This window comes from Cannabis sativa, chromosome X (genome assembly GCF_029168945.1).
Source record: "Cannabis sativa cultivar Pink pepper isolate KNU-18-1 chromosome X, ASM2916894v1, whole genome shotgun sequence".
NCBI lineage: Eukaryota > Viridiplantae > Streptophyta > Magnoliopsida > Rosales > Cannabaceae > Cannabis > Cannabis sativa.
Genome location: NC_083610.1, coordinates 18,793,720 through 18,807,026, shown reverse-complemented (window position 1 = coordinate 18,807,026; position 13,307 = coordinate 18,793,720). Strand labels below are relative to the sequence as shown.

The following is a 13,307-nucleotide window of genomic DNA, read 5'->3' as shown; positions in this document are numbered from 1 at the left end:
TTTTTTGGTGTTTTTTCCTTTACTCACCTTGTTTTTTTGGTTTGCAATTGCAGGAGACAAAGTGTTCCTTGTTGTATCGTACGATGGTGTTTGGTTATGTGAGAATTATAATTGGATCTACAAAGCAAATAAGCGAGCTTGACGTTGACAGTTACAACCGAGACAACCCTACGAAGAACTGCGACAAATTTTATATGAAGAGTTGGAAGTTGATCCGGTAGCGTATGATTTAAAGTTGGAGATTTGTTCCTTGTACATGAAGGGAAAAATGGTTGCGCCAGAGGTTATTAAGAGAGAACGCCAACTGAGAACGTTTTTAGAGATGAGGGCAACAATGTCAAATACAGAGTTTATGCCATTATTCGTGACCAAGGTGAGAAAAGTTGGGAATTCGGAGCCTACGCCGCCTACTAATCCTCTCCCTCGGAGTGTGGTAGGGTCTTGCGTTCCCGAAACAGATGTTGGGATTGGTGTGAATGAGGAGGTTCCGCCAATTTAGAGGTTCCGACCAATTTTGATGTTCCGACCAATGTAGGGCAAGAACAAGAAGCGACGAGGATTTCATCAGTTTGAAGAGTTCGATACACCCTTCTACAATAATGATCCTATTGTAGATTTGAATATGGACGATGACCATGATTTAGCAGTCGATGAACCCGTAGCGGGACCATTGTTGAGGTTAGAGTGTGTACCGAGTAACCAAGGTACACAGCGAGAACGACAACCTCGTAGTGAAAATCGCACTACACCTGGAACTAGCAGTAGTCGACCAGGCAGAACTGAAGAACATGCTCGTCATGCAACGTTCTCAACGTTCTCCTCTTTCGAAGTTTGTACCAAGTTCAAAGCTCCCATGTGGACAAAGGAAGATATAATGGAAAATCATGAGCTAACTACTTGTTTACAAAGTAAGGAAGCAGGGGTGATAGAGCTTGGTAATTTTTATGAAAAACAAGGAAGAACCGAGACAAGTTGTGGGTAGGTTTGCCCTTAATAACAATTTCGAGTGGATGGTGAAGAAGTCATCCCCGGATGTGTTGTACGTTACATGCAAGGCTCCAGTTGTAAATGGAGATTGAGGGGAGGAAGAAGATGCATTCGACAACTTTGAGGTCACTGTATTTCACAATGAACACACATGTAACTTGAATGCGAGACGTTCAGATCACCGTCAAGCAGCACCATGGGTAGTTGGCCACCTTATTAAGGGGAAGTACACCCAAGACGGAACTAAGTACAAGGCTAAAGACATACGAGAGGGACATGTTTGACAACTACGGTATCGCATGAGTTATGTGAAGGCGTGGAGGTGCAGGGAGATGGGACTTACGTATGCTAGGGGTACGCCTGAGTTTTCATACATGAAGCTTCCTGGGTACTTGTACATGCTGGAACAGAAGAATCCAGGTACCATTACTGACTTGTACTTAGAGGATGAGCGGTTCAAGTACTGTTTTATATCACTCGGTGCATGTAGAAGGGGCTTTTCTTTTTGTCGTCCTGTTTTGAGTATCGATGGCACCTTCTTGAAGACGAAGTACGGCGGTATAATGTTAGTTGCTGTGGCATACGATGCGAACAACCAATTGTTGCCGGTTGCTTATGGTATCGTTGACAGTGAGAATAACGACTCCTGGACGTATTTCTTACAGAAGTTGAGGGTAGCAATTGGCGTGGTTGAGAACTTAGTGTTTGTGTCAGATAGGCATCAAAGCATTGATCATGCTGTTGAACTCGTTTTTCCCGAAGCAGTCCACTGTGCATGCTATCACCACATTTTTATGAACGTGAACGCCAAATTCAAGACTGATGCTTTTCACAACCAAATATATAATGTTGCTTACGCATGGTCGAAGACTGAATGCGATAGAGAGTTCGAGAAGCTTAGAAAGATGAATCCGGCCATCGCTGCATATGTGGAGAGTATAGGGTTTGAGAAGTGGGCTCACCCTTATTGTTTGGGCGATAGATACAACATCATGACGAGCAACGCTGCTGAAAGCTTCAATAGTGTCACAGAAGAGTTCAGGAAATATCCAATAACTACTTTGGTTGAATTTATCAGGTTCACACTCCAATCGTGGTTCGCTGATCGCCTCGAAAATGCTGACAAATGTGCCACCCCTTTGGCCACGCTCTTCGAAAAAAACTTGGCAAAAATTCATGAAAATGCAAGGTACAGGCGCGTCCAACGAAATGGAGCCAATTTGTATAACGTTGGTAGGGGACCTATGTTGCGATATTTTTGCACACGCAAGAGTACGTATCGTTTAAAGTAGTAGACTCACTAGGAGTGAGGTCGATCCCACAGGGAGTGTAGTTAAGTACGTTAAAATTAAACTTTTACTTCTATTTGGTTAAATAAAAAATAAAGAAAGAATTAAGAATAAGAAACTAGTAAGAAACAATTATACAAGAAAATTTAAAGTTAATAAAAACTAGGGTGTCGATTTCAATTGTTTCTATTGAATATGGTCTAATATGATTATTTCCCTAATATTAATTCCAATGCAATAGCAGGTTTACTAAGGTAATTTATAGTCTTCTCAGATATATAAACCTCAATTACATGCAAACTTTCTACTCTCGTGATAAATTTAACATGCAACAGGCATTAAACACAAAAACCCTATAAGCTATCTAAACCATATAGGTACTCTCGTCCTATATCGAAATTCAGTTCTATTCTACTATAGCATATTTGACACTCACTTCTCAGATCTCGCATCAAAATCATAGACAGTTAATTGGTGATCAGGCAATTAAAAGTAATTAAGCACAAATAAAATAGAATACATAGAAATTAGGGGGGAAATTAATCATATTAAAACCATAAACAATGTTAAACAATATCCATCTAACCCTAATTAAAGTGTTTAGCTACACATGTTCATGAGAGCACAATCACACATATTAACTTTAAGAAAAGAGATAAAAATAGAGAAGAGAAGAATGCTGAAAACCCTCTGAAGAATGCCTCCAATATTGCAGTTGATCTCTCCACTTTCCATCTGTATTCTCTCTGTTTTTCTCTCTAAAATTGCTTGATGAAATCAACTCCCTTCTTCCCTTTATATAGGCATTGAAGGCCTAAAAATATGGAAAAAACGCAATATTTAAATTCCCACTCGAATTTAAATTTTTGGGAAACCTCAAACGAGATATTTTTTCTGCTGCGTCCACTGATAGTATTTGGACCATAACTCTCTCAATATTGCTCGGAATTGAACGATTCAAGATGTTCCGGAAAGATAAAAGAGAGATCTAGAACTTTCATGTTTTGACTTTTTCCAAAATCTAATCAGAAAACCGTCGAATTTAGGCTTGAAGTTTCGGCTTCCACAATTTTCTCTATTTTAAATATCATGATATTTTTTATCTTTTTCCCATCTTTTTCTCTGATATTTTTCTAATCTTCTTCTATTTTAAATCTGTAAAAATAAAAGATAACAAGCGTAAAAATGCTCCAAACACGATTAAAACTTAATTAAAAATATACTAAACTTAATCTAAAATTAATACTAAAAATAACTTAACAAATTCCCCCAAACTAAGCTTTTACTCGTCCTCGAGTAAAACACTAAATAAACATTAAACAAGTCAATCTCCAAAACATGAGTAATTTTCAAGTAGGTTCAATAATATGATTATGAAAAAATTCACTTATACATACAATCCAGAATTTTAGTTCAATTACACCCTTGACAGATTTCAATTTATTTTCATTTAGCTCATGAAACCATAGAATGCAATTAACTAACAATTAAACCACTTTATGCATGCCAATTACAATCATCAATCCACTAACCCAAAATTTCATATGCTTGCAATACTTACTACTCTCCACTAATATAGATTAATGCACAACTAAGAATCAGAAGGTCTTTCTAGGCTTGTAATGTTAGACTTAGGTAAAGGTAGTTGAAATGGTCATTTAGGCTTTCCTATACCATAAGGTTCTCCAATCATGTCACCCACAATACTTTTCACACAATCCCAATACCCTTTTTTCTAATTACATGAGAGATATATTCTTCAACAAGGGTGCAACAACTTTATATTTATCTTTTTTTTTTTTCTAGATTTGACACTAGTTGTCAGATTTTTCTTTCTTTTCTCCTTTTTTTCAAGTTGTTGTCAATCAATTTTTTTTTTTTTTTTATATTCTCTCAATTTTCACACTTTTTCCACACACATACAACAAACTTCCCATCCAAATTCCCCCAAACTAAAGATCTACTTATGGTATGATTAGGTTTGAAATTTTGGATATTCATGGGGTTTATCTTTTTAGGCTTAATATGTGTAGAACAAAGAATAGATTAAGGTTCAAAAAAGGGTAACTAAGATAAAAATTACAAGGATGGCTTGAAAGGCACAATCGATCAAAAAAATTGCCTAAATCACTTTCCTAATCATGCATAATTTATTATTTCGCCTCAAATAGCAAGCAAGCAAGTTCTAGAATTTATTTCAAACAATTTTCCACATTCCACAATCAGCATACATAAAATAATTCAATTAGTAGCAAATTACCTAATATGATTCCATGCTCAAAATTGAAATTAGTCAAGAATGTAATATCACCAAGCACACGGATTTTTCGAAAATAAGTGAACTTTTCAAATCATGCTATCTACCTACTTTTAAATTGGCTCACATTAAGAAAATTGACTCAAAACAATAAAAACTAAAAACTAAAAATTAAAAGACATAAAACTTAAAAAAAAACTCAAAATAAAAATTAAGTCACTGCTCCCCCCAAACTAAAGTGACACATTGTCCCCAATGTGACATTAAAGAAAAAGGAAAGGAAACTTACCTGGGTGCCACATCAATAAGCGGTTGACGCCCATAATAAGCGTCATGCAAGACAACTTGAAAATTGTTGTTGTACTTGCCTTCAAGCTTGGCAAGTGATGAGTTTGAATCAAAGTCAGTACCAACAACACAAGACTTTGGATGATGAGCTTGGGGAGAAGCCTTTCGTAGCTCGCAGAGGATGTAATATGGTGTTGATGAAATATATAGATTTATTGGTGGTTTATTAGTCAATATCATTGATGAAGTCGAATCAGTGATGCCATGTTCTTCCTCATCCCCCAATGTCACAGTATCTACTCTTTCATCTAACAAACCTTCTTCTTGTTGCTCACTCTCCACGTGGCTATTCATACCCTCACTTGTGATTTCATATTCAATGAGTTCCTCTTCACAAGGATCTTGATCTTCAATTGTAGGCTCATTACCTTCCTTGTATTCAACTAATGGCCCTTCTTCATTGTAGCAATAACTTCCATAACTTTCATTATTGGAGTTATTACATTCTGAATCATGAGCCATTGAATTATCACATAAGGATCTCACCATGTCAGTTAAGCGATTAATCTCTCCTGGAAGTGATTGCATAAGTGCTAGTAGTTGCTCCTCTTTTTCAGATTGTTGGGATGAATTTGGGCAATAAGGTGGGTATTGGTGACTCCAACCCTGAAGTGATGGATCCCAATGCCAGTCGTAATCAAAATCTGCCATATTATTCAATAGATCTATTACGTCATATCCTCTCATTAATAGAGGTGCTCCAGTGACCTCTGCTCCATAATCAACCCAGCTTCTTGTTTCATCGTTAAGTCCATTATAAAATAGCCACGTAAAACACCCACTTGAGAAAGTGGGATAACATCTCTCTCCATACTCTTTAAATCTCCTCCAAGCAGAATAAAATGGCTCATTGTGTTGTTGGGCAAAATCCTCAAGGTATAGCATCTGGATTTACCTTGCAGGTCAAGCTCATCAATAAAACATTAGTAAAATAAAATAAAACTAAATTAGTACTAAAAAGATAAAAATTTGAAATAACAAAATTAATACTAAAACTAAAAAGAAAAAACAAATTAGAACAAAATTTAATTTTTAATAATATTAACTATCACTCCCCGGCAACGGCGCCAAAAACTTGTTGCGATATTTTTGCACACGCAAGAGTACGTATCGTTTAAAGTAGTAGACTCACTAGGAGTGAGGTCGATCCCACAGGGAGTGTAGTTAAGTACGTTAAAATTAAACTTTTACTTCTATTTGGTTAAATAAAAAATAAAGAAAGAATTAAAAATAAGAAACTAGTAAGAAACAATTATACAAGAAAATTTAAAGTTAATAAAAACTAGGGTGTCGATTTCAATTGTTTCTATTGAATATGGTCTAATATGATTATTTCCCTAATATTAATTCCAATGCAATAGCAGGTTTACTAAGGTAATTTATAGTCTTCTCAGATATATAAACCTCAATTACATGCAAACTTTCTACTCTCGTGATAAATTTAACATGCAACAGGCATTAAACACAAAAACCCTATAAGCTATCTAAACCATATAGGTACTCTCGTCCTATATCGAAATTCAGTTCTATTCTACTATAGCATATTTGACACTCACTTCTCAGATCTCGCATCAAAATCATAGACAGTTAATTGGTGATCAGGCAATTAAAAGTAATTAAGCACAAATAAAATAGAATACATAGAAATTAGGGGGGAAATTAATCATATTAAAACCATAAACAATGTTAAACAATATCCATCTAACCCTAATTAAAGTGTTTAGCTACACATGTTCATGAGAGCACAATCACACATATTAACTTTAAGAAAAGAGATAAAAATAGAGAAGAGAAGAATGCTGAAAACCCTCTGAAGAATGCCTCCAATATTGCAGTTGATCTCTCCACTTTCCATCTGTATTCTCTCTGTTTTTCTCTCTAAAATTGCTTGATGAAATCAACTCCCTTCTTCCCTTTATATAGGGATTGAAGGCCTAAAAATATGGAAAAAACGCAATATTTAAATTCCCACTCGAATTTAAATTTTTGGGAAACCTCAAACGAGATATTTTTTCTGCTGCGTCCACTGATAGTATTTGGACCATAACTCTCTCAATATTGCTCGGAATTGAACGATTCAAGATGTTCCGGAAAGATAAAAGAGAGATCTAGAACTTTCATGTTTTGACTTTTTCCAAAATCTAATCAGAAAACCGTCGAATTTAGGCTTGAAGTTTCGGCTTCCACAATTTTCTCTATTTTAAATATCATGATATTTTTTATCTTTTTCCCATCTTTTTCTCTGATATTTTTCTAATCTTCTTCTATTTTAAATCTGTAAAAATAAAAGATAACAAGCGTAAAAATGCTCCAAACACGATTAAAACTTAATTAAAAATATACTAAACTTAATCTAAAATTAATACTAAAAATAACTTAACAACCTAACGGTGAAAGAGGTGGTGATGTGAATCTAGTTGAAAAAACATGCACCTGCGGCGTGTTCACGTTATTGAAACTCCCTTGCCTTCATGCATGTGCCGCGGCATTGAAAACGAACACAAGTGTGTACACGCTTTGCTCACCTTATTATTCAAAAGAAACGTGGAGGAAGATTTACGATGATACCATCAATCTCGCTGGTGACGAGGATGATTGGGTTCTCCCAGAACACATCAAGAATATGAAAGTTGGGGTACCTGTGGAAAAGAAGCCTGTAGGTCGTCCAAGAAAAAGCAACGCTGGAAGAAGACGGGAGAACCGTTTCCCGTCTGGTGATAAAAAAGGTTCTGTACCACGAAACTGCAACCGCTGTGGTGCTTCAGGCCACAACAGAGCAACATGCAAAGCCCGCATCTGAGGCGTCTTGTACGTATTCGTTGGGAAATTTGATATATTGTAATGACGCATATTTTGTCATAGTTATTTTTGTTGAGGTTGAATATTTTTCAAATATTTTAATTATTTTTAGGTTTAATAGTTATTTTTGTTGAATAATGTTGATATTTTATATTTGAAACCACGTATAATTATCAAAATTTGAACGAAAAGAAAATCTATATATACATAACTGTAATGTTAATTACACAAAATATACAATGTCCCAATAATTAAAAATATAATCAGCCGACATTTTGGTAAAATAAATCGACACACCACCGTTGACGAAACATGGCTATCCGGTCTGGCGTCACATCGGTCAATCCACGCTGCATCATGAGATGCTCCACATACTCAATGCAATACACGCCACAATCACCACTAAATGCAAAATAAAATGTAAAGTCAGTCTAACGTAAAACATATTTTAATACTATAGTACTTTTTTATCGCTATGTACCTGGTTGCTGACTTCGGAACTAAGTCGTGAGTGGCTCGACTCGCGTGCATTTTTGGAAGCACCGTGATGTCACCGTTAGCTAACGCCATGATCTGGTTGTTATGTGGAAATTCCCCGGTTGCAAGGATTAGCGAGGGCAGCAGTTCTGACCAAACCTTCAAGATGGGTTCCATGGCGGTCCAATGACAGACGCTGGAATCACAGTCGTAGACATTAATTTTCCACAGCTCTATGTCCACTTCAACTGTGACCCAGTGTCTTGCCGTGGGAAGGTGCAGAACGAAGTAAATAAACTCGTTACCCCTCCATCTCTCAAAGACTTGGGACTGTAATTACAGAGAACAACGAAACAATTAACAAACCATAATAATCTTCCCAAACAATTAACATTTAAAATCTTACTAAAACAATACCTTATGAAACCCTGTGCAGTAGTCCAGGATATATTCCTCCCATTTAAAGTTTTTCCTCGGACCCTTGTGGCTCGTCCATGCACTGCTGATCATGGCGGTCACGAATGTGGAGAGAATGATACCCTTCTGAGGAAATGTCAGTGGATAGTCGGTGCGTCGCCTCCTCAGCATATGCATTGCTGCATCTATATGCTGCATATAAACGGAAATGTCAGTTACACAAAAAAATATATTAATTGCACATAAAGTTGTAAAGTGAAGTAATATTATAAAATACTTTACTTACGTCATCTGTAAGCCATTCCTTTGGTGTGAGCATTATCCAAAAGAATCCTGGACCGTAATCACCACTTCTCAAATCCCGAAGTCGGTGGTTCGGAATGAGTCCAACACACCACTTTCGGAAAGTGGTTAACAATTTCTCGTCCGGTGGCTCCAGGGGATCAAAAGTCGAAGATGGCCTATGTCTCCTCTTCATCTCCGTATAGTCACCGAACCATACAGGAGGCTTTCTCTTCCTCTTCCGACTCTTAACCACTGCAGGTTGTGCCTCTATGGACAGAATCTCACCCTGCGACTCGGTGTCATGTACATGGATAAGAGGTTGTGCCTCGATCGGAGTCGCTGGAGCTCCCTCATAAGGATCGTAATCGTCGGGGAAGACCTCATCCTCTTCTACTGGGGGTGAAGCACCGGTGGTGGGGTAGATGGATCTGCTGGGGCCTCCGGTGCTGAAGCTGTCGTTGGCGGACGATTCAACATGGCCAATATGTCTCTGAGCTGCTCCATAATTACGTTCTGACCACCCTTCAGCTCTACATGGCTGGTCTCGTATGCCTTCTTCAGCTCGACATGAGCAGCATACAGACCCTGAGTGTCACCCTCGATCCTATCCAACCGAGCCACTAAATCAGTGTACTCGGCACCCCGAACGCCTGATGAAGATGGTGCACTGGGCTGAGGTTCTGAACCAGTGGCCTGAAAAAATATATATCAAAAAAATACGGTAAGCATACGATAATTCCACAATGTAACAAATATCACAAAACAAAAATAATAAAAAATGAAGACATAAAAAAAAGTTCCAAAAATTGGTACCTGAGTGTCTCTTTCCTGAGTGTCTGGGACCTGAGTCTCTGGTACCTGACTACCTGCCTCAGCCTCTGTGTCATCCACAGCATCATCAACCAGGTTCTCCACACCATCGTAAGAAATTGTCCTCACAAATGCCTCCTCCTCTGTCCGTGGAAGGAGCCCCTTCACCACTTCCAGATTCTGTTTATGGTTTAACAAATATCAAAATAAAACCATTTAGCATTTATTACAAGCATTTATGTTAAATAATTATTCAGAACATAAGTGAAAATCATACCCGTCTAGAAAATAATGCGCTGACGTCTTTCTTCCCAATATCGCCTTTGCTCGTCCAGCCTAAGCATCCTGGGGAACCGAATCCCGTGGTTCGTGCCATACCTCTTGCCAACCTCCAAAATGGCCTCGTACGCCCAATATTGGACTGCAGGTGCGAAGCCATATGCTGTGTATTTGCACTCGTGCTGAACATCCGAACTCAGCTTCTTCTCGTAGTTGGCCTTCTGTTTCAACATGTCTTTCTGAAGCGAGTGCATGAGTCTGGCGAATGAGTGCTTCCCCCAAGGAATCCGGAAGAAGAACTCGAGGTCTTCCACATATCTAATGATGTGAGGCGTGATCAGCGCGTTGGCCTCGCGGCCCAGAAGCACTGACTCCACAAACAAGCACAAGCCGAGCTTGTACAAGTCTTCGGGTTCTGGCAGTTTGTGAACTGAAGTTGGAGTGCTTCTGTCTTCACACTATCAGACCGGTTGAAATATTTGTTGATCAGTCGGTCTGACCCCGAGCGCGCGACCTGCGCAGCCTTCTCCTCTTCTGTTGGCCCCGAGGAGAAGTCCAAACCCGTAATGAGTGCAAACTCCAGCACCCCGAATCGGACCTCCTTCCGACCAACATAAAACCTCATCCTCAACTCCTCCTGAGCATCCACTTTCATTTTGTGGAGCATCAGCTGGTGAAATAACACCGAGGAGAATGTCAGTGGTACGGCATTCCAGAAGCTCCCGAAACGGCTTTCCTTCGCCGTGTTGTTAAGGTTGAACTCCTCAAACCGAGCTTTAATTTTGGCAAAAATTCCAGTGCCCCTATATGTGACGCGGCCAGTGAAATGCTCGGGTGCTGGAATAATGAGTCTGGGAGCCATCTGAAAAAACAAAAAAACAAATAAATAAAGCTGCTAAAAAAATTTAAAATTGTCGACATAACATCGACATCATGTCGATATTCAGTCGACATTATCTAACAGTAAGCACACAAAAATTTCAAAACAAACATGTCGACATTATGTCGACATACCCTCGACATTATGTCGACATTATCAAAAGCAGAGAAAACACTTTCATGTCGACAAAATGTCGACATCCTGTCGACATTCAGTCGATAATTCAAACAAATAACAATTACACAATATATCGACATACTGTCGACATACAGTCGACATTAAGTCGACAATACAACCTAACAATCAACATGTTCATTTAATCGACATACCATCGACATACTGTCGATAAGTAGTCGACAATATAGGGCAGAAATACTCTTAAAATGCCAGTCGACATCCTATCGACATACAAGCGATATCCTATCGACATACAAATTACAGTAACATTCAAACAGACACTCAATCTATCGACATCCTATCGATAACCTATTGACATGTCATCGATAACCCTGTAATTTACACAGATTTCATTCAAACACTACACCTAAAGATCACAAATGCTACACAAAATCCACCAATCTCAACAACATGCAATAATTGGCATCCAAATCTATGAAAAATGTATTTTTTTCTCAAAACATAAACATTACCTTTTAATGATCACGGGTGGTGGTGGCGACGGGTACTGCTCGTGCTGCTCGTGGTGGCGAAGGCCTCTGTTCGGTGTCGACGATCACGGGTGGTGGTGGTGGCGACGTTTTGTGGTCCGTGGTGGTTCGTGGTGGTTCGTGGTGGTCACTGGGTCGTGGTGGTGGTCCGTGGTGGTTCGTGGTTGGGTCGGGGTCGTGGGTGGATGGCCGGAGTGGGTCGGGGACGTGGGTGGATGGCCGGAGTGGGTCGTGATGTTGGGTCGATGTCGAAGAGTCAATCGAGAACGACAGAGAGAGAGATGGAACGACAGAGAGAGAGAGAGAGAGAGAGAGAGAGAGTGAAAGAGAGGGAAAGACGGAAAGAGAGTGTGAATAGGAAAATTAAATTTGAGGGGTATTTTGGGTACAAATGAGTAATAGTGGAATTAATTTGTATAAATTAGTGGAGGGTATATATTTTGAAATGGGGTATTTTATTAGGGTCAAAAATTGAAATTTCCCTTACAGATTACACCGTACACATAAAAATACTATTTTATTTATTTTATGCTTAAGCCTTAATATGTGAATATTGGCTTTGGCAATGGCAAGCATGAAATTAATCATTTATAAGAAAATAAAGAGAATTTATTGTACAAAATGAGAATTTAAACAAACAAATGTAATACAGCTATGCAAATTCAATTTAAACAATTTTTTTTTTGAGAGAGTTCAATTTAAACAATTTAAATTTTATTAATACGAGGGTCCACGAGCTATATATCCACTCTACACTCCCATTCAATTATATAGTGTATTCACATTGTACAAGAATTTTTTAAAAGAAAAATCAATTATTTTAACTATTCATTTTTTTTTAGTGTTGTCTGATTTGTAGATGTTATTCCATTTGATGGTTTAATGGTAGTTCATTTCATTTTATAAGAAAAAAAGTTATTTATATTTGTATTCAGTATAAATTAAAGAGACATAAAAAAGTGGAATTTTTTAATGTTTTATAAACTATAATATATATTTTTTTTAATTATGTATTTTATAAAAGTTATTAATTAGATTCTAATTTTATATTTTGTTAAATAATAAATTAGACTATATATTTTTAAAATAATATAAAATAAAAATAGTACCTAAATTAATCTTTTATCAAAATAAAACTAAATAATACATGATCTACAAGTGTTATAACAACATTAATTACATTTATTTTGTACATATGTTCATTCTAAAAATTATTTCAAGTTAGTTATATAAAAAAAGTCAAAAATTAAAGTAAAATATTATTTTATATTATTTTAAAAAATATAGTATTCAATTTATCATTTAATAAAACTGAAAATTGAATTTATAACTTTTATAAAAATATAGAATCCAAAACGATATCAACCTAATTTTTTTAAAAAAAATTAACTTCCACTCCTCTATATTCCTAACAATAAAATTAACATATAAGTTGAATTGATGGAGAAAAAAGGAAGTAAGCAAAATGTAAGCAAAAATGTAGGCCAAAAAAAAAGTATGAAAAAAAATATTTTCGGAAAGTTTATGCGACAAACTTTTATATCCAACATGAAAAATTGTTTATTTTATTTTCCACACTTTTATTTTCTTCACCAACATTTATCTTCTAACAGGTCACGAACCAAAAAAAAATTAAGTACCATCACTTTTTCGTTGAGTTGTAGAGATAATTGTAGCTAAAATATATATTTTTTTTTTTATTTTTTGAGAAAAAGATTGTTATTATAATTTTTTTTTTTTTTTTGAAAGAACCTCGGTTCGGGATAGATTAACTCCAAAGGATGTCGGGATTTACAGGGGGAAATCCCTCC

At 36.9% G+C, this 13,307-nt stretch overlaps 1 protein-coding gene across 1 annotated transcript; it reads right to left on the bottom strand.

Annotated features, from left to right (window-relative positions):
* Window positions 1-7,859: 7,859 nt before the first annotated feature.
* Window positions 7,860-9,779, bottom strand: LOC133032082 (uncharacterized). The gene is made up of 5 exons (XM_061105905.1): window positions 9,673-9,779; window positions 8,861-9,311; window positions 8,575-8,766; window positions 8,162-8,487; window positions 7,860-8,082 (listed from the first exon to the last, which is right to left on the bottom strand). Exons 1-5 carry the CDS (start codon window positions 9,777-9,779, stop codon window positions 7,944-7,946), a joined length of 1,215 nt encoding a protein of 404 aa, XP_060961888.1. The 3' UTR covers window positions 7,860-7,943.
* Window positions 9,780-13,307: the final 3,528 nt, after the last annotated feature.

What these genes read in the sequence shown, in the direction of transcription:
- LOC133032082 (XM_061105905.1), bottom strand. Translation starts at nt 9,779, where the DNA reads ATGGTGTGGAGAACCTGGTTGATGATGCTGTGGATGACACAGAGGCTG. An exon ending in CTCAGGAAAGAGACACTCAG is followed by an intron (nt 9,312 to 9,672) that starts GTACCAATTTTT and finishes CGCCAACGACAG; the next exon opens with CTTCAGCACCGGAGGCCCCA. An exon ending in AGGAATGGCTTACAGATGAC is followed by an intron (nt 8,767 to 8,860) that starts GTAAGTAAAGTA and finishes GTTTATATGCAG; the next exon opens with CATATAGATGCAGCAATGCA.